The 20,827-nt window shown below is 37.4% G+C and overlaps 1 protein-coding gene across 1 annotated transcript in view; it reads right to left on the bottom strand.

The window, feature by feature from the left end:
- SP100 (SP100 nuclear antigen) overlaps nt 1-20,827 on the bottom strand; it is a 130,502-nt gene that overhangs the window by 90,971 nt on the left and 18,704 nt on the right. Inside the window, exons 3-8 of the mRNA XM_025404049.1 lie at nt 13,624-13,786; nt 12,378-12,546; nt 9,840-9,923; nt 7,596-7,658; nt 7,044-7,193; nt 6,497-6,580 (exon numbers count right to left, since the gene is read on the bottom strand). Of these exons, the coding sequence (XP_025259834.1) occupies nt 6,497-6,580; nt 7,044-7,193; nt 7,596-7,658; nt 9,840-9,923; nt 12,378-12,546; nt 13,624-13,786 (713 nt within the window). The remainder of the gene's footprint in view (nt 1-6,496; nt 6,581-7,043; nt 7,194-7,595; nt 7,659-9,839; nt 9,924-12,377; nt 12,547-13,623; nt 13,787-20,827) is intronic.

The raw sequence follows: 20,827 nt of genomic DNA, 5'->3' as shown, positions 1-20,827 counted from the left end.
ACAGAAAACCAAACACCGCATGTTCTCACTCATAGGTGGGAACTGAACAATGAGATCACTTGGACTCAGGAAGGGGAACATCACACACCGGGGCCTATCATGGGGAGGGGGGAGGGGGGAGGGATTGCATTGGGATTTATACCTGATGCAAATGACGAGTTGATGGGTGCAGCACACCAATATGGCACAAGTATACATATGTAACAAACCTGCACGTTATGCACATGTACCCTACAACTTAAAGTATAATAATAATAAATAAATTAAAAAAAAAAAAGTAATCTCGGCAAACCTTAAGAATATATAGAAAAACAATTCACTAAAATCAGGAAGACAATAAATGACCAAAATGAGAAATTTAACAGAGATATTGAAATTATTTGAAAAATCAAACAGAAATTCTGGAGCTGAAAAATACAATGAATGAAATTTAAAAAGGCATCAGAGAGCATCAACAGCAGAATTGATCATGCAGAAGAAAGAATATGAATTCAAAGACAGGTTATTTGAAATACAGTCAGAGAATAAAAAGAAAAAAGAATGAAAAGTCATGAAGAAAGTTTACAGGATTTATGAAACACATCAAAAGAGCAAATATTTGAATCACAGGAATTCATAAAAGGGAAGAGAAAGACAAAAGTAGAAAGTTAATTTAAAGAGATAATAGTATAAAACTTTGCCAATCTGGTGAAAGACATAAATTTCCAGGCACAAGAAGGTCAATGGTCTCCAATCAGATTCAATGCAAACAAGACTACACCAAAACATACTATAATAAGCTGTTAAGATTCAAGGACAAAGAGAGAATCCTGAAAGCAAGAGAAGAAAAGAAACAACTAACATATGAGGGAGTTTTAATAAATGTAGCAGTGAACTTTTTAGCAGAAACCTTATAGATCAGGAGAGAATGAGATGAAATATTCAAAGTGCCCCCAAAAAACCTGACAACCAAGAATACTTTTCTTGGCAAAGCTGTCTTTCAGAAATAAAAGAGAGGTAAAGACTCTGCCAGGAAAACAAAAGATGAATACATTCATCACCACCAGACCTGTCTTACAAGAAATGCTAAAGCTGAAAGAAATAAATGTTAACTAATAATATAAAAATATAAGAAAGTATAAAACTCACTGGTAAAGTAAATGTACAGTCAAAATATAGAATAATACTGTAATGGTGGTGTGTAAATCACTTCTACCTCTAGTATGAAGGTTAAAAGACAATTTTTTTTAAAAAAGTAGCTACAATAATTTGTTAAGGTATATACTATAAAAAAAAGATGTAAACTCTGACATCAAACATTTTAAATGAGGGAGTAAAGTAAAAGTGCAATTTTTGTAGGTAATCAAAATTAAGTTGTTATCAGCTTAAAATAGCCTGTTATGAGATGTTTTGTGTAAACTTCATGTTAACCACAAAGCAAAAACTTACAGTGAATACACAACAGATAAAGAGGAATCAAAGTGTATCACTAGAGAAAAATCACCTAATCACAAAGGAAGGCAGTAAGAGAGAAAGAAAAGAATAAAGAATCTACAGACAAGCAGAAAACAATAAACAAAATGTTTGGGAGGCCGAGGTGGGTGGATCACGAGGTCAGGAGATCGAGACCATCCTGGCTAACATGGTGAAACCTCGTCTCTACTAAAATTGCCAAAAATTAGCCAGGCGTGCTGGCGGGCGCCTGTAGTCCCAGCTACTTGGGAGGCTGAGGCAGGATAATGGCATGAACCCGGGAGGCAGAGCTTGCAGTGAGCCGAGATCGTGCCACTGCACTCCAGCCTGGGCGACTGAGCGAGACTCTGACTCAAAAAAAAAAAAAAAAAAAAAGAAAGTACTTACCTATCAGTAATTATATCAAATGTAAATAGATTTAATTCTCCAATCAAAAGATATAGAGTGGCTGAATGAATTTATAAAACATGAACCAAGTATACGTGGCCTACAAGACACTCACTTCACTTTTAAGGCCACACATAGACTTAAAGTGAAAAGATAGAAAAAGATATTTTGTGCAAATGGAAATGAAAGAAAGAAGGCATAGGTATATTTACATCAGATGAGATACAGTTTGAATCAAATAATATAAAACAAGGCAAAAAAGGTCATGATGAAACTAGGCATGATGGCTTACATCTGTAATCCCAGCACTTTGGGAGGCTGAGGTGAAAGTATTGCTTGAGCCCGGAAGTTTGAGACCTGCCTGGGCAACATAGGGCAATCCTGTCTCTATAAATAATGAGAAAAAAAAAAAAAAAAGAGACAGATGTGGTGGTACATGCCTGTCATCTCAGCTACTTGGGGGGATTGCCTGAGCCCAGGAAGTTGAGGCTGCAGTGAGCCATGATTGCACTAGTGCACTCCAGCCTGGGTGACAGAGCAAGAACTTATCTCCAAAAGAAAAACAAAAACAAAAGAAACAAAAAGAAAGAAAAAAAGAAGGTCATTATGTAATGATGAAGGAGTCAATTTATCAAGATGGTATAACAATTGTAAACATATGCACCCAATATTTGAGCAACTAAATATATAAAACAAATATTAATAGACCTGAAGGAAAGAGAGACTAATACAATAATACTAGGGGACTTCAACACCCTACCTTCAGCAATGGACAGATTGTCCAGGGAGAAAATCAATGAGAACACATCAAACTTAAACTATACTTTAGACTAAGGGGACCTAATAGGCATATATAGAATATTTTATCTACAAGCAGAAAACTACCACTCTTCTCAATTGTACATGGGACATTCTACAGGATATATCATATGTTAGGCTACAAAACAAGTTTTAACAAAGTAAAGAAGGCTGAAATTATATCAGATATATTTTTTGACCACAATGATACGAAATTAGAAATCAATAACGAGGAATTTTGAAAAATCTGCAAATACATGGACTCCCAAACAACCAATGGGTCATTGAAGAAATTAAAAGGAAAAAAGTTTTAAATCTTGAGGCAAATGAAGATAGAAATATAACATATCAAAACTTATGGGATACAGCAAAAGCAGTTATAAGAGGGGAAGTTTATAGCAATAAACACAAGAATACATCAAGAAAGAAGAAAAATCTCAAACAACCTAATGTTACACCTCAAGAAACTAGACAAAGAAGTAGAACTAAGGCAAAAATTAGCAGAAAGAAGGAAACAATAAATATCAGACCAGAAATAAATGAGTTCAAAACTAGAAAAAAATAAGATCAACAAAACAAAGCCTAGGCTTTTTGAAAAAATAAACAAAACAGACAAACCTTTAGCTAGACTAAGAAAAAAGAGAAAACATTCAAATGAATAAATCAGAAATGAAAGAGGAGACACTACCTTTCTCATACCACATATATACAAAGAATCGTAAGACCCTACTATAAACAATTTAATGCCAACAAATTGGATAACCTAGAAGAAATAGATAAATTCCTAAACACATAAAGCCTACCAAGACTGAATAATAAAGGAAAATCTGAACAGACCAATAATGAGTAAGATTTAATCCATAATAAAACACCATCCACCAAACAAAAGCTCAGGACCAGATGCTTTCACTGTTGAATTCTACCAAATATTTAAAGAACAAATAGCAATCCTTTTCAAACTCTTCTCAAAAATTGAATAAGAGGGACTACTTCCAAACTCATTTTATGAAACCAGCATTACCCTGATACCAAAGCTAGACATGAGCACTACAAGAAAAGAAAATTACAGGCCACTATCCTTGATAAACGTATATGAAAAATCCTCAACAAAATACTATCAAATCAAATTCAATAGCACATTAAACACCATGATCAAATAAGATTTTTCATTGGGATGCAATAATGGTTAAACATACACACATCTAAAAAGGTCATACACCACATTAATAGAATGAAGGACAAAAACCATATGATCATCTCAATAGATGTAGAAAAAGCATTTGACAAAATTCAACATTTTTTCATGATAAAAACTCTCAGCAAAACAGATACAGAAGAAATGTATCTCAGCACAACAGTGGCCATACATGACAAGCCCACAGCTAGTATCATACTTAATGACAAAAAACTGAAAGATTTCCCTCTAAGGTTAGAAACAAGAGTAGGATGCTGATATGGTTTGGCTGTGTCCCCACCCAAATCTCATCTTGAATTGTAGTAACCCCCACATGTCATGGGAAGGACTTAGTGGGAGGTAATTGAGTCATGGGGGCAGTTACTTCAATGCTGTTCTTGAGTGAGTTCTCACAAGATCTGATGGTTTTATAAGGAACTTGTCCCCTCTTTGCACTGCACTTCTCCTTGCTGCTGCCATGTAAAGAAGGACGTGTTTGCTTCCCCTTTTCTGCCATGATTGTAAGATCCTGAGGCCTCTCCAGCCATGCTGAACTATCAGTCAGTTAAGCCTCTTTCCTTTATAAATTATTCAGTCTTTGGTATGTCTTTATTAGCAGTGCGAGAATGGACTAATACAGATTGCCCATTCTCACTGCTATTCAACATGTTACTGCAAGTCCTAGCCAGAACAATTAGACAGGCAAAAGAAATAAAAGCCATTCAAATTGGAAAGGAAGAAGTTTTAAATTGTCCTTATTTGCAGATAACCCGATCTTATCTATAGAAAATCCCGAAGACTCCACCAAAAAAACTGCTAGAACTAATAAACAAATTCAGTAAAGTGGTAGGATATAAATACAGCATACAAAAATGAGTTGCATTTCTATGCACTAACAATAAACTCTGAAAAAGATATCAAGAAAACAATCCAATTTATAATAACTACAACAAAATACTTAAGAAGAAATTTAACTAAGGAGGTGAAATATGTGTACAATGAAAAATCTAAGACATTGATGAAAGAAACTGAAGAACAAAGAAATGAAAAGATACCCCATGTTCATGGATTGGAGGAATGAATATTGTTAAAATGTCCAGACTACTCAAAGTCCTCTAAAGAATCAGTGCAATCCCTATAAAAATTCCAATGGCGGCCGGGTGCAGTGGCTCATGCCTGTAATCCCAGCACCTAGGAGTTTCAGATGGGAGGATCGCCTGAAGTCAGGAGTTCAAGACCAGCCTGACCAACATGATGAAACCTTGTCTCTACTAAATACAAAAAATTAGCTGGGCATGGTGGCGTATGCCTGTAATCCCAGCTACTCGGGAGGCTGAGGCAGGATAATCACTTGAATCCATGAAGTGGAGGTTGCAGTGAGTTGAGACTGTGCCATTACACTCCAGCCTGGGCAACAAGAGCAAAACTCTGTCTCAAAAATAAATAAATAAATAAATAAATAAATAAAATCCAAATGGCATTTTTTGACATAGAAAAACAATTTAAAAATTTGTGTGGAAGCACAAAAGACTCCAACTAGCCAAAGCAATTTTAAATAAAAAGAACAAAGCTGAAAGCATCACACTACCTGATTCAATATACACAACAAAGCTATATTAATCAAAAGAGCATGGTGCTTGCATAAAATAGACACGTAGAAAAATGGAACAAAATAGAGAGCTTGGATCCATGTATTTATGGTCAATTGATTTTCAACAAAGGTGCCAAGAATATGCAATGGGTAAAGGACATCTTTCTCTTTAATAAATGGTGTTGGGACAACTGGATATCCACATGCAGAAGAATTAAAATTAACCCCATCTCATGCCATATTAAAAAATTAACTCAAAATGGACTTAATACTGAAATTTAATAACCAAGGTTGTAAAACTGCTAGAAGAAAATACAGAGGAAAAGCTTCACGACATTGGTCTGAGCAAGTAGTTTTTGGGTATAACACCAGAAGCACAATCACAAAAGCAAAAAGAACTGGTATTACATCAAACTAAAAGCTTCTGCATAGGCAAGGAAACAATCAACAGGGTGAAGAGACAACCTACAGAATGGGAGAAAATACTTGCAAACCATGTATCTGATAAAGGAAGAAATCCTGTTATTTGTAACAACCATGAACCTGGAGGATATTACGTTATGTCAAATAAGACAGGCACAGAAAGACATGTATGACATCTCACTTATATGTAGAGTGTAATAAAGTTGAATTTATAGAAGTTGAGAGTATACAGTGGTAACAGAGGCTGGGGATATGAGGATGAGGACTGGGGAGATGTTAGCCCAGGGATACAAAATTTCAGTTAGATAGGAGAAATACATTAAGAGATCTATTATACAACACGATTAATATAGTTAATAATGTATTGTATTCTTAAAAATTACTGAGAGAATAGATTTTGCATTATCACCACAAAAACGATAAGTACCTGAGGTAATATTTATGCTAATTAGCTCTACGGTAATTATTTATGCTAATTATTTATGCTAATTAGCTAGTTGGCCTTTTCACAATGTGTACATATTTCAAAACAACATGTAATGCTAAATACATCCAGTTTTTAATTTTAAAAAGTGGTTATGATGGTAAAACAACAACCAACCAACCAACCAACAAATGTATAGCGTCTGAATAAGAAAGGAAAGAAAATAGGCAAGGTAAGCAATAATTACCTTCTTCATCACAGGGCAATGGGCAGGGCGTCTCCCTTCCAGCATCCCCATTACTCACTTGGACAGCGACTTGTTCACAGGATTCTGGAGATGAATGAGATCACAGCTGAGAATCTAGTGGAGCCTTGCTCTGTCCTATTTCCATTTGGTTAGACCTCACCTTGCTTCTCCTTTCTTCTCCTGTTTCTGCCTATACCCCTGTCTGCATATACTGCTGCATGAAGGTGTTTGTGCTTTATTGATTCCTGGCCAATCTCTCTCTACTTTCTCCTTTTGCCTCTTGTTTCTGTCTCTCTTCTTTGGTGAGACTCTGCAAATCTTCCCCTTTCTCTCTCAGTTTTTTGCTTCTAGCTTTCTTCCTCCAGGTCTTTGTCATCAGTATGTCAGTGTATCAGGCTCATCCGTATATCAGGCCCCTTCTGTGTCTGTGTGATTTTCCCCTGCTTGTTAAACAGGTGTCTCCTTGCATTGTGCATTAGACTCTTCCTCTGCCACCAGCCAGGGCCCCTTGGCTCGTCCCCATTCATGTGAACCCAGTCAGTCTTACCTGTTGGCTCAGTCTTTTGGGCACTTTGTTCATTTGTTTGTTGGCTTCCTAGGGAACCATTTTTGTCACTGGTTGTATCTTTTCTGTCTGCATTTATCTCTGCTGTTTCACAGGGGTGCTCTGAGAGTCCATTTTCAGGTGGGGTTGTACCTAAACCATGGTTTGATTCACAGATATTTTATTTGCCCCCTGCTGCCCGTCACTCCCTTCCAACCACTACAGCATGGGCCACTGATGGACGTAAGATCAAGGCACCAAGCAACAGCCAGACTCAAGCAGATGCAGGCAGAAAATGGTGAAGCAGGCATATGGGTAAAACGACCAGGCTCAGCGGCAGCAGGAACAAGCAGCAAGTGTGCTTAAGGGGTGTGGGAGAAAGAAACCCTCCTAGGCAAGATAAGGACTTGTTACTTAAATCCCAGAAATGGAAAAACTGTAGATGTAAAAACTGAAAATTCTGGGCAATCATTAACACAAAGAGGCAACCCCACAGCACGTTTCAGAATGGGGCAAGGGTAGCAGAGGCTCAAAGAGTAGTAAACAGGAACAAACCATCATGAGATGGGGAATCCCAACGGGGCCAAGTCAGGCTTTGAAAAGAGTTTTCACCAGTTCCTGGCAGGAAGAAATTAGAAGTTTATTTCAGAAATTGAGGTATGGATCTTGCCATTCTCTTCTAATCCCTTTTTGGTCTCTGTAATGTAGGAGTTAAAGACCCCTTCTAAGTCTCAGTGCACAGGCCATCTGGAGCTGGCAGATGCCACCTAATTATTGAAGTCAGACTCCAGCCTCAAGAGTAGGGGACTGGGTCAGCTGCACCCCTGGCTGACAGGGGCCTTGACCAGACAACCCTGCTGAGTGTCCTCTGTGATACACTCCAGTAACTGACTATGGCAGAGTGATCCTGCCTTTGTCCCCAGAGCCACCCTGCCCGGGGCCCTTAGCTCAGTTTCTTCGAAGTCCTGGTTGCCTCATGCCCACTCCCTTTTACACAACACCCTCCCTCTCCACATCTGTTTATGCTTTCTCACTGGCTTTTCCATGAGGACTCAGTGTCTGAATAGCCTCTGCTTCCTCCAGCTCTTGGTATTCTTTTTTTCTGGATCTTTTTGTCTGCAAACATTTCCTCATTTTTCTGTGTTTATTTTTTCTAGATTCCCTGGATAGCACAGAGTTAGGAATGCAGGCTCTGGGGTAGAACACCTGGGTTTTTCCTTGTTCATCTGACCCTAGGTAAACTCCATTTGTGGTATCTCTGAATTTCAGTTACCTTATCTGCAAAATAGGCATATAAGTAATATTAATCTCCAATGGCTGTCATGAGCATTAAACCAACTGCCACAGAGTAGATGTTCAATCAAAGTGAGCTGTTAATGGCATGGTGAGTTTTGTTGTCTTTTACCCCTTTTTACAGTTTCATTTCCCTTCCTTCGTCCTCTAGGTATTTACACCCTCTTCCATGTGCACCACTTCCTTTCTGAGTCTCTCTACAAGACCGCCTTTCTCTTTGAATGTTCCTGCTCTTAAACAACATCCTCACATTTAAATTTTTCCCCTATTCTGCCACCACCAAGTAGCTCCCGTGATATCATAAGAAATATACATTTCAGTCTTCATTCCCTGCTCCTGGTCAGAGCTCCCAAAACCCTTGAAGCATCCTAAGTCATGACAAGTGAAAAGAGCACTTTCTGTTATTCATAACAAGCCCCTTTCGACCACATCTGGGTTCATGTTAATGAGGTAACTTTTGGAAAGCCCCTAAGGATTGGGGGGTGGTTGCCAGGGGAGCTGAACGTGAGATTAGACGGTTGGAACTTTCAGCTCCACCTCTTGACCTCCAGGGAGGGGAGAGGAGGAATGGAGGTTAACTTAATAATCAGGTAGCAGTGATTTAATCAATTCAGACTGTATAATGGAATGTCCATGAAGAACCCTAAGTGACTGGGTTCAGAAATCTTCTGGGTTGGCAAACACATGGAAGTGCCAGGAGAGTCGTGTCCCAGAGAGGGCAGAAGCTCTGTGCCCTTCCCCACGCTTTGCCCTATGCATTTCTTCCATTTGGCTGTTCTTGAGTTGTATCCTTTATAATAAATGTCAGACATTTCCATGCGCTCTGTGTGATCTACTAGGAAAGTATCGAAGCCAATGAAGGGCGTGTGGGAACCTCCAATTTACAGGAAGTTGGTCGGAAGCACAGGCCACAACCTGAGACTTGCAACTGGCATTTGAAGTGGGGGGCATTCTTATGGGAATGAGCTATTAACCTATGGAGTCTGTGCCAAGTCTGGGCAATTAGTGGCAGAATTCAATTAAATTATAAGATATCAGGTGGTATCTGCAGAGAATTGGAGAACTGATTGGTGTGGGGAGACCACCGACATGTTTGGTGTCAGAAGTGTTGTGAATATGACAGTACAGGTAAAACAGGAGCCTTTCTTTCTCCAAGGGTCTCCTTTTTGATGTTGACCATGGACCATGGGCTGTGGTTCTTAACCCTTCACAACTTCACACAGATCCCCTACAGGGAACTTTCTAAATCACAATTACTTCTAGGTAGCTGGCATCTGTAAATCTGGCCTAGTGACACACTTGGCTCTGATTCCCTTATGGTTATTGAGCCAACTATGTCTTGTCATGGCCACTTCTCCAGAACCCTGCATCTGGTTAGGAGCTCATATAACCCCCTCCTTGACTTCTCCATTGTCTTTCCGTATGTCTTGCCTGATTCACAATCTCCACTCAGAACCTTGGATCCCTAACCTCTCTTAGAGATAGTTTTGATTCTGTCATTTTTACCTTGTTCAAGACTTAATTGGATGCCAGGCCTCTCCTCCCTCTCTTCTCCATCACTTTCTCGGAGAGGCAATTTGTCTTGGATTACTGAAGAGCGGGAGAGAGAAGACGCAATTAGAGATCTACAGGGACCAGGGACAATGTCTGGAAATCATGCTTTTAGGCATTTCCAGTCCTTGGGTGACTCAGAGCTCAGAGGGTTCCTCATGACCTAAAGTTCTCCTGTTATCCCTTGGGACAGAGAAGAGAAGACCCCAACAATGAAGGCTTTATTGTCCTACACAGAAAGGAGACACTCAAGATTTAAGGATAAAGGAGTAATGGAAACATTGTGAGCTATGTTACCCTCAAAATTGTCAGATGGCAGGGTAGGCATATATCAAGTGTAAGGAAGAAACTGGGGAATTTCCTGGGGAGAAGGTCTCAAGTCCTAGAAAGATTCCACTTTTTTATAATCAGCCAGGTGCAGTGGCTCACACCTGTAATCACAACACTTTGGGAGGCCAAGGCAGGAGGATTGCTTGAGCCCAGGATTTTGAGACCAGCCTGGGCCACATAGCTAGACCTCATATCTGAAAAAAAAAACAAAATTAGCTGGATGTGGTATTGCACACCTGTGGTCCCAGCTACTCAAGAGGCTGAGATGGGAGGAACACTAGAGCCCAGGAAGTTGCGGCTGCAGTGAGCCAAGATTATGCCATTACACTCCAGCCTGGGCAACAACAGATTGAAACTCTGTCTCAAAAAAACATAAATAGAAAAAAAGTGAGAAAACCTCAATATCTTTTAAGATGAGGCTAGAAAACAGGAGAACGTTGTCTTAATTGGGTTGGGGAGGATGAACAGTTCTCAAATAAACATAACAGAGGACACAGGGGCAGCTTGTGTGAACTTCAGGGTCTGAGAGTCAGCAGCATCTCCCTGAGGGTGGGTGGGCTGCTGTGCTGGATGGGGTGGTGTGTGGTGCTGTCTCAGGTCAGTGACAGTGATCCTCAGGGCAGGTCACCCAAGCACCAGGAGCGCCAGAAACTAAGACATGAGTTGAGGGCACTGGAGCTGGGAAGGGGGATCCCTGCAGTCCATGGAGAGGAACAGAGTCCCTGAGAATGTGGGCAGTAAATGTAACACTATTCCCTTCATCCCCACAGCCTGGACCATCCTGGTTACAAACATTGACTTGAAATTTGTGCCCAGGTATTTGATTTCCTTTTATTCCTTTTCTGACTTGAATATTTGCTATAGAAATTATTTTATTATTAATCTAGATAAGGTTAGTATTGATACAAATCAATAAGCCATATGCAACTACTGCTTACATTTCTTTCCTTGTTCATAAACCTGTAGTATTTCTTGATTGCCTAGTAAGTAAACTTCAAATTCCTTAGCTTTAAGTTCCAGACCATTCAATATCTTCCTCCAGTTGATCTAAGTCAGCTCCTATGTTGCTTCTCACTCTCAGATTTAGCCAAATCTAATTTGTCCTGTTTTGCAGACATGCTTTCAAACTTTTATTCCAGTTCCCATAGCATCCACCCTCTTCAGGGCATGTGCCAGTTTCTCTTGTGATGTCTCCATCTCTTATTTGGAAAACTGGATTGAGATCAAACTGTGTGGGAATAAAAAGTTTTCCAGGCAAGTAAAAAAATTGTAGGACGTCTTTAATGTGTACCATTTTAACAGTATAAATTACTCATTCTCAGGAAAAAGGTCAAGAATGAAACCTTTAGTTTGGTATAGCACCAAAAATAGTCCCTGGGAGAGTAATTGGTTTTGTCATTGCTTAATTAATCTTTGTTTCATCCCTTCTGGATAAAGGGTTAGCAAAACCACTTCTACTTCACTGAAGGCAAACTTGACCCAGGGTTAACTTTCTTGCTCATATTCTGAAAACCTAATAAAGATAGCCTTTTTTGCAGTGCTACTGGGCAAACAGAGGTTAGAAATGACCCATGACTGGTTGACTGGGACTATGTATGGACAACAAATACCTGTGGGGAAGTCATAGTTGTGGTCTTCCTTCAATTGATAACTCTTGTAACTCAGTTTGCTCCTGTAACTCAGCTTGCCCATATGGGGTCCTGAAAGCTGTTACTATGGAGTTGTTACAAGAGACATACACTCCCATAGGCATGTGGTGCTGAGCCAAGGTGGATCCTGCACCCACAGCTAAGTTGTCACTCAGGGCAGGCAGTAGTCAATTTGGTGGACTGCTATGTAGACCACTGCAAGGGCTCCCACTGAAGAGAAGAAGCTGCCCTATTGGGATTCTGTTTCTTACTCTATGCTCTTCTAAGTAAATCTGATGCCAGTGTTGCTCTGGTTGTCCTGTGAGTCCAAGTTGCCAGTGAAGCCGACATCCAGGTGCTTGTTTTACCATAACCATAAGCCATGAGCTTTGAGAAGACTCATGACACGTCTATTTTGTTAACTACTCTATCCCCACTGCCCAACACAATGTGTCACACATGGTAGGAGCTCAGTATACACTTATTGAAAAAAATCGACCCTGGAAATCAAAAGGTAGATAATAAATCTAATTACCATTTTTGAAGCTTTCGTAAATGTGAATTAAATCGGGGTATTCCTGCAGGTTGACCTCGCTGAACAGTGCTTCCAGAACTGGCAGGCTAAACATCTTCTCCAGTTCACTGAGAACATTGTACACTACTCTCTGTACAGGGACCAGGTTTCTACAAGAATCTTGAGAATCCTTAAAAAATATTGAATGGAGAAAATATAAATACAGACTTCCAAGTTACAGAAGAGCTCTAGAAAGGAATTCTATGGTTACTGTATTCTAATTTCTCTACATAAGTATTTTCATGTGAAGTTCTATAATTTTTACTTATTGGTATAGCCAGTAATGAAAGAAGTAAATCCCTTCTCCTTAAAAATACCCACTGATGAGCCTGATTGCCTCACCCTCATTTACATTAGATGCAAAAAGGGGCAACTTGGAAGGATAAAAGTGGGCTCAAAGTCCTTTAACAGCCTGATCCATATGTTTTTGGGATAGACGTAGCAGGCAATTGATGAACGGCTATTTTGTTGGCTGGACAACCCCTGCTCTTTCCCCAAGACTGATTTGGCCTGAAGGGCTCAAGGAAACCAGGTGACCATTCTCCCCTTGCTGTGAACTTGGCCACAGAGGAAGCATATTCATAGCCAGAGATGACTCGCTGCTCTGTATCTCCAACAGGGCCTATGGGTGGAATTTACCCATAGTCCAAGACTCCAGAAATGCACAAAAAAAGGAAAGAAAAAGAAAACACATGTGTTGGAGAAAGAATAACAAGCATTTACCTCCAAATTTGTCCTCTCTAGACACCAATTCCCTGTGGGTTTTAATGTTCTCAGATCTAGGTATTTTAAATTGATGTTAACTGGAAGAAAATGCGGTGTCAATTGCTATTTCAAGTAAATCAGTTCATTAAAATTATTTTTAAGTTTTAGTTTATGTTATAGTGTATGAATTCTACAAAACACTGTACATTTATGGAGAACACCTGTTTCTATTCCAGTTTCTCCAGTACCATTCACTCCAACTCCAGAGGGCACCATGGAACACTAGTCCCTCAGCTGGAAGCAGGACCATCTCCGGTGACCTCTGCTTCTCCCCTCCTTTTCTACTTTACAGGAACACTTACAAAAATACTTGAAAAAGTTACCCACTCATAGGAAACCTGTCAGTTAGCAAGTTGTACCCTGAAGTTTTGGTCTAGGATATCAAAGCATAACTTACTTTGGGGCTGGCTTACCAGATTATGACATAATAAACTTTACTCACTTCAAACATTTTCTTTGTGATGAGTTCACGGTCACGGAGGCCCTCAAGGAATGGAAATGTCTTTTTTATTGCATTTGAAATCTCCACCTTATGTCTTTTGAAGTGCTTGAATACAGCGTCACAGAGAAGTCCCTCATCTACATCCTGGTCTTCTGTGAACATCCTAGGGAAAAAGGACACCATGTGAAAATGGTCGTCAAGATTCTGAGATGTTTGTGGAGACTGTAAGACTTTACATATAAAAGACAAGCTACAAAGAACGAACACATATAAAATAGGTGATACTCAGTAGAGGCCAGAATAAATGGAATTTAAGCAACAAAAAAGATGTAATAGAAGAAATGGAGGTTGTGAAAAACTAATATAGAGGACTGAAAAAGTTCTGCCTAAACTGAACAAAGCCATTGTAAAGATACCTTCACCTAACCATATATGAAATATTTTTGAAATAAAAATTAAATTCCTACAGAATCTAGATGGAATAAGCAGGTCATCCACAGAGAAATGAAAAACAATGGAATAAAAATAAAATCTAACCTTGAATATGCATCTTAATTAACAACTGAGAGAAAACAAACCTGAGAAAGATAAAAATAAGATGTCCCTGTCTAATCTGTAGCTGTTAAGAAATATAATCCTGTATCATATCATTAATTTATTAATAATACAATGCAGTTTAATAATAATAATGATACCACATTATTGAGAATTTCATGAGAATATCAATGATATCTCCTAGAATGTCTGATTCTACTTTCTGTTAATATAAATATATCTGTATTATTGTTATATATGGTGAACCATTTTAGGCATCTGAATTTCAGAAATTGCTGTTGTTTCCTGTGAAAGTAATTTTAAAGTTGAATCTCTAATTCTAGTTCTTAGTTGATTACTTTATTGCTCTGATAATGTTTTAGTCAACGTCTCAGTATTCCTTAATATTATGAAAACTTATGAGCCCTTCCTTCCCAACCAGAAGAGAATTACTGGCACTTTCCAGTATCTAACATGAGGCAGGAAACAATAATGTTACATTTTTGTTTTGAATTTCTGTAAAAAAAGTTTCTGGTTAAAGATCACTAAAATAATAACAAAGGAATTAGATTCACAATGACAAAAAGAATGTCAGAGAACAATAAGCAGATAAGAGATTTCAAATAAAATCTTGAAGGTGAAAAGTGGTCAGAAAAGTGCTAGTTGCAATAGTAGGTAGGGGATGGATGCTTTCAGAGGTTAGGAATCATGGTGCCCTACAGAATTTGTAAGAAACAATGGAGATTTGAAGGGAGACACAGAGCCAAAAACTGATGTGTTATTTGAGAAATGAACAGAACAGTGTATGCCCTGCCTGTCAACCCACATGCTGACCACATGCAGCCAGGTAGCCTCTCAGGGGCAACCAATGCTGTCATTTTTTCCATCATATGTTGATACTGCCTGCTACTGGATTTCGTACAAATGGAATAAAAGATATATATGCTTTTGTGTCTGCCTTCTTTTGCTTATCATTTGTGTTGATGTGTTGAACAGTAGTTTGTTCATTTTTGTTGTTGAGTGGTATTCTATTGTGTGAATCTATCACAATCTGCTTATTCAATTTTCAGTTCATGGTCATCGGAGTTGATTCCATTTTGAGACTACTAGAAATAAAATTGCTGCTCTTGTACAAGTCTTTTCGTGGCAAGATATTTTCACTTCTCTTGGGTAAATATGTAGGAGTGGAATTGCTGGGTCATTGTGTAAGAGTACTGTTAATCATTTTAGAACCTGTCAAACTGTTTTTCAAAGACTATCAGAGAGAGCCTTTCTAGTTTTAGCCATTCCAGTGTGTGTGATGTGATATCTCATTTTAGTTTTAATTCGTATTCCTTTAATGATAAAATGATGTCAAGCACATTTTCATGTGCTAATTGGCAATTTTTTTTTTTTTTTGTAAAGTGTCTGTTCAAGTCTTTGGCTCATTTACATTATTCAGTTTTACTTACTGATGGGTAGGAGTTTTTAAAATATATTACGGATAGAAGTGTTTTGTCTGATGTATATATTGTGAATATTTTCACCCAGTCTGTAGCTTCTCTTTCATTTTCTTAATCATGTCTTTTGATGGGAAGAAATCTAATTTTGACAAAGTCCAATTTATTATTTTTTCTTTTATGATTAATGACTTTAGTGTACTATCTAAGAAATACTTGCCTACTCAAAGGTCATGAAAATATTCAAAAAACAATTTACAATATAAGCATGGGTTTATATATGTACTTTCCATGCTATACCATTGATATATTTGTCTACCCTTATGCTGATAAGAATTTGCCTTAAATATCATGGCTTAACAAAAGTCTTGAAGTCAATTAGAAAAGATTGTCTTGGATTTTCTAGATTCTTTGCTTTTGTACATATCTTCTCAAATCAATTTGTCAATTTCTACAAGAAAAGACTTTAGGATTTTTTTTGGATTTGAATTGAAGCTACAGATAAATTTGAGGAAGCTGACAACAATATTGAGCTTCCAATCTGTTAACATTGTATATCTCTCCATTTACTTAGATGTCTTTAATTTTACCCAGCAGTGCTTATAGTTTTTAGAAGTCATGTACATCTTTCATTAAATGTATTCTTCTCCAAAAACCTATTGAAATAAAAAATTAAATTTAATTAAATTTATAAAATAATAAATTTATTCCTAGTTATTTTATTGTTTTGGTGTCACTTTAAATGATAATGCTTTTCAAATTCCTCTTTTACTGTTATATGAAAATATAATTGGTTTGAAATGTATTAACCATGAATTTATGGCATTACTAAATTCATGTATTATTTCTAGTAAATTATTTATAGATTTCCTTTGTATTTTAAAGAAAATATCTATATCATCAACAAATAGACTGATTTACTGTTTCTTTCCAAACAATTATTTTCTTTTTTTGGTCTTATTTCACTGGTTAGGAGTTTGAATACAATGTTGAAGAGAAGTGGTGAGAGTGGACTTCCTTGCCTTATTTCCAATTTCAGGGACGAAGCACTTAGCAGCACCATTAAGTGTGATGTTTGCTATACCTTTATACATATTCCTGCTTCCTTCTTTCCTTCCTTCCTTCCTTCCTTTCTAAAAGATTTGAAAATAACTACTGATTGAGTGAAATCAGACCTTATAAAACTTTATGTAACACTGAAAATAAAAATAAAAAGCAGACATAGTTTGCATTTTTAGGGAGATAAAACAAGGAAAACAATGAGTTGTAAAAGATAAAACAGGAAGTCCTAGCCCAAGCAGTCAGACAAAAGAAAGAAATAAAGGGCATCCTAATCGGTAAAAAGGAAGTCAAACTGTCACTGTTCACCAATGATATGATTGTATCCTAGGATATAGATCTGATAAATGAATTTAGTAAAGTTTCAGGATACAAAATCATTAGTAGCACTGCTATACACCAACAATGATCAAGCTGAAAATAAAATCAAATCCCTTTTACAACACCTGAAAAAAAAAAAAAAAAAAAAAAAAAAAAACCCATTAAAAAACCAAAAAAAAAAAAAAAAAAGCAAAACAACAACAACAACATCAACGACAAAAAAACAAAACACCTTAGGATATACCTAACCAAGGAGGTGAAAGATCTCTGTGAGGAGAACTACAAAACACTGCTGAAAGAAATCACAGAGGACACAAACAAATGGAAACACATTCCATGCTCATGGATGGGTAGAATCAATATTGTGAAAATGATCATACTGGCCAAAAGCAATCTACAGATGCAATGGAATTCCCATCAAAATATCACCATCATTATTCTCAGAACTAGAAAAAGAACCCTAAAATTCATATAGAATCAAAAAAGGGCCCATTGCCAAAGTAAGACTAAGCAAAAATTCCTGAATCTATAAATAACTTAAACAAATTAGCAAGAAAAAAATTCAGATAATCTTATCAAAAAGTGGGCAAAGGATATGAATAGACAATTCTCAAAAGAAGATATGCAAATGGCCAAGAAATACATGAAAAAATTCTCAACATCACTAATTATCAGGGAAATGCAAGTCAAAACCACAATGCGATACCACCTTACTCCTGCAAGAAAAAACATAATTAAAAAACAGAAACGTGATAGATGTTGGTGTGGATGTGGCGAAAAGGGAACACTTTACACTGCAGGTGGGAATGTAAACTATTGCAACTGCTATGGAAAACAGTATGAAGATTCCTTAAAGAACTATCATTTGATCCAGCAATCCCACTACTGGGTCTCTACCTAGAGGGAAATAAGTCATGATATGAAAAAGACATTCGTACACACATGTTTATAGCAGCACAATTAGCAATTGAGAAAATGTGGAACAAGCCTAAATGCCCACCAACCAATGAATGGATAAAGAAAATGTTATATATAAATATATATATATATATATCACATATATACATACATACCATGGAGTACTCCTCAGTCATAAAAAGAAATGCAATAACGGCGTTCTCAGCATCCTGGATGGAGTTGGAGACCATTATTCTAAGTGAAGTAACTTAGGAATGGAACCAAGAATCATGATCTTCTCACTTATCAGTGGGAGCTAAGCTATGAGAATGCAAAGGCATAAGAATGATATAATGGACTTTGGGGATTCTAACTTGTAGTTAGAGGTTATTTAGAACCAAGAAGAAAGAGAAAACTAATGACAATGAGATTGAATGAAACAAAAAATAGTTCAGCTTTAGAAAGTCTCTGTAATATTCACGAATGGGTTTAAAAGGGAATTTTATAAGTCCTAGCAGCTATTTTTTTTAAATTAAAACTCTTTCTGAAATAAAGACGAACACAACATGAAGTCTCTAAAATCAGCAAATGTTTTAGTAAACATTAATGGTGAAATTTAAATAGAAAACAATATGGGGATGTCTACCATTACCACCATCTTTTACATATATATGTGTGTGTGTATACACATATACATATGTGTTCACATATATATATTTTAGAAGCTTTAGCTAATGCAATAGGATATGAAAATAAAATAATTGATAGAAATACTAAAATAGTGTACAATATGTTCTATAATTATATATGTAGGAAACCTAGAGACCTAATAAAATTCATAAGAACTAGAAAAAAAATTTACTGAGGAGTATATATTAGTCTGTTTTCACACTGCTATAAAGAACTGCTCGAGACTGGGTAATTTATAAAGGAAAGAGGTTTAATTGACTTAGTTCAGTGTGGTTGGATAGGCCGCAAGAAACTTACAATCATGGTGGAAGGGGAAGGGGAAACAAGGCACCTTCTTCACAAGGCAACAGGAAGAAGAAGTGCCAGGTGAGGGCGGAAGAGCCCCTTATACCATCAGATCTCATGAGAACTTACTCATTATCATGAGAATAGAATGGGCGAAATTGCCCCATGATTCAATTACCTCCACCTAGTCTCTCCCTTGACACCTGGAGATTATGGGGATTACAATTCAAGATGAGATTTTGGGTGGGGACACAGCCAAACCATATGAGAGTATGAATAGAAAATAGATATATAAAACTTAATAGTTTTTATTTGGAATGACATACATTTAAAAAAACACTCAGACTCAATAGCAAATACAAATGTATATATTTATAAACATCTGAAAGGTATGAGACCTATATGAAGAAAACTATAAAAATCTTATTGAAGAAAATTAAATAAGATCTAAATAAACAGAGATTATGAAAGGCCTCCAATTACAAAAAAGGTAGTAATTTTAAAACATCCATTATTCTGAAATTATTATGTAAGTATGGTGCCCTTGCAACCCGGAACCCCATTAAAACTGGATAAAATATTCCTGCATTAGTTTGCTAAGGATAATAGCCTGCAACTCCATCCATGTCCCTGCAAAGGACATGATCTCATTCCTTTTTTATAGCTGCATAGTATTTCATAGTGTATATGTACCATATTTTCTTCCTCTAGTCTATCACTGATGGCCATTTAGGTTGACTCCATGTCTTTGCTATTGTGAATAGTGCTGACTGCATGTCCTCACTTATAAGTGGGAGCTAAATGACGAGAACACATGGACACATGAGGAGGAACAACACACCCTTGGGTCTGTCGGAGGGCGGGGGCTGGGAGGAGGGAGAGGATCAGGAAGAAGAGCTAGTGAATGCTGGTCTTAACACCTGTGTGATGGAATGAATCACACAGCGAATCACCATGGCACACTTTTGCCTATGTAGAACATCTGCACATCCTGCACATGTACCCCCGAACTTAAATAAAAGTTGGAAAAAAACCTGAATCAAATAATGTAAATATTTAAATGACAGAACAAATACCTGAGTCAGACAAGAAAAATTTGAGAAGAGAGTAGTTAAAGGAAGATTTCTCTTAATAGGTTAAAATGTTTTTAAAAAGCAATACAGATATAAAAGAGTATACAAAAGCATTTTCAATATATACGACAAAGGATTAATATATCTGATATTAATGGGCAAAGACTACAATCTATTAATAAAAAGCAACAAATAGCCCCTCCAAAATGGACCTGAACAGGCAGCTTAAATATGAGGAAATGAAAATGTCTAATAAAGATGTGAATACATAAAAATTAAAACATCAATGAGAAACTATTGCTCACCCATTAGACTGGCAAACAGAATTTCATTAGCGACACTGTGTCACACGGGAGAAGATTCAGAGAAACAGACACTTACTCATCCCTGGTGTGAGCATGAATTACTACAGCCTTTTCAGAAAAGATTTGGCAACATCTACTAAATTTTAAGATATACTACAGACTGACCCAGCAGATCCACTTTTGGAATCTATCCTATAGAAATAAAAAGACAACATCCATCTTATAAAAACAAGAACTGCAGAACTTTCAATGCTCCCAATTTCTTCAAGAGTGAAAGACAGATCCTTACACTGTTCAAAGGGTCTGAAATGATACATCCTTTGCTCCTCTCCTTTTGCTCATGTCTGTTGGGCCACACTCACCTCTGCTGTTTCTTGACTACACCAGAGATTCTCCACCATTAGGGACTTGATACTGGCTATTTTCTCTGCTTAGCACAGACACATATATCTATGTAGTGAACTAACTCCCTTGTCTCGTTTAGATCCTTGCTTCACTATCACCTTCTCAATGAGGTCTGCTTTGACCAACCTATCTAAAAATCACAATCACAATCCCCCTAGCATGCCCCCATACTCCCAAGCCCCTAATCTGCCTCTAT

The sequence above is a fragment of the Theropithecus gelada genome, chromosome 12 (assembly GCF_003255815.1).
Source record: "Theropithecus gelada isolate Dixy chromosome 12, Tgel_1.0, whole genome shotgun sequence".
Classification (NCBI taxonomy): Eukaryota; Metazoa; Chordata; class Mammalia; order Primates; family Cercopithecidae; genus Theropithecus; species Theropithecus gelada.
This window is presented reverse-complemented; position numbering and strand designations above follow the sequence as displayed.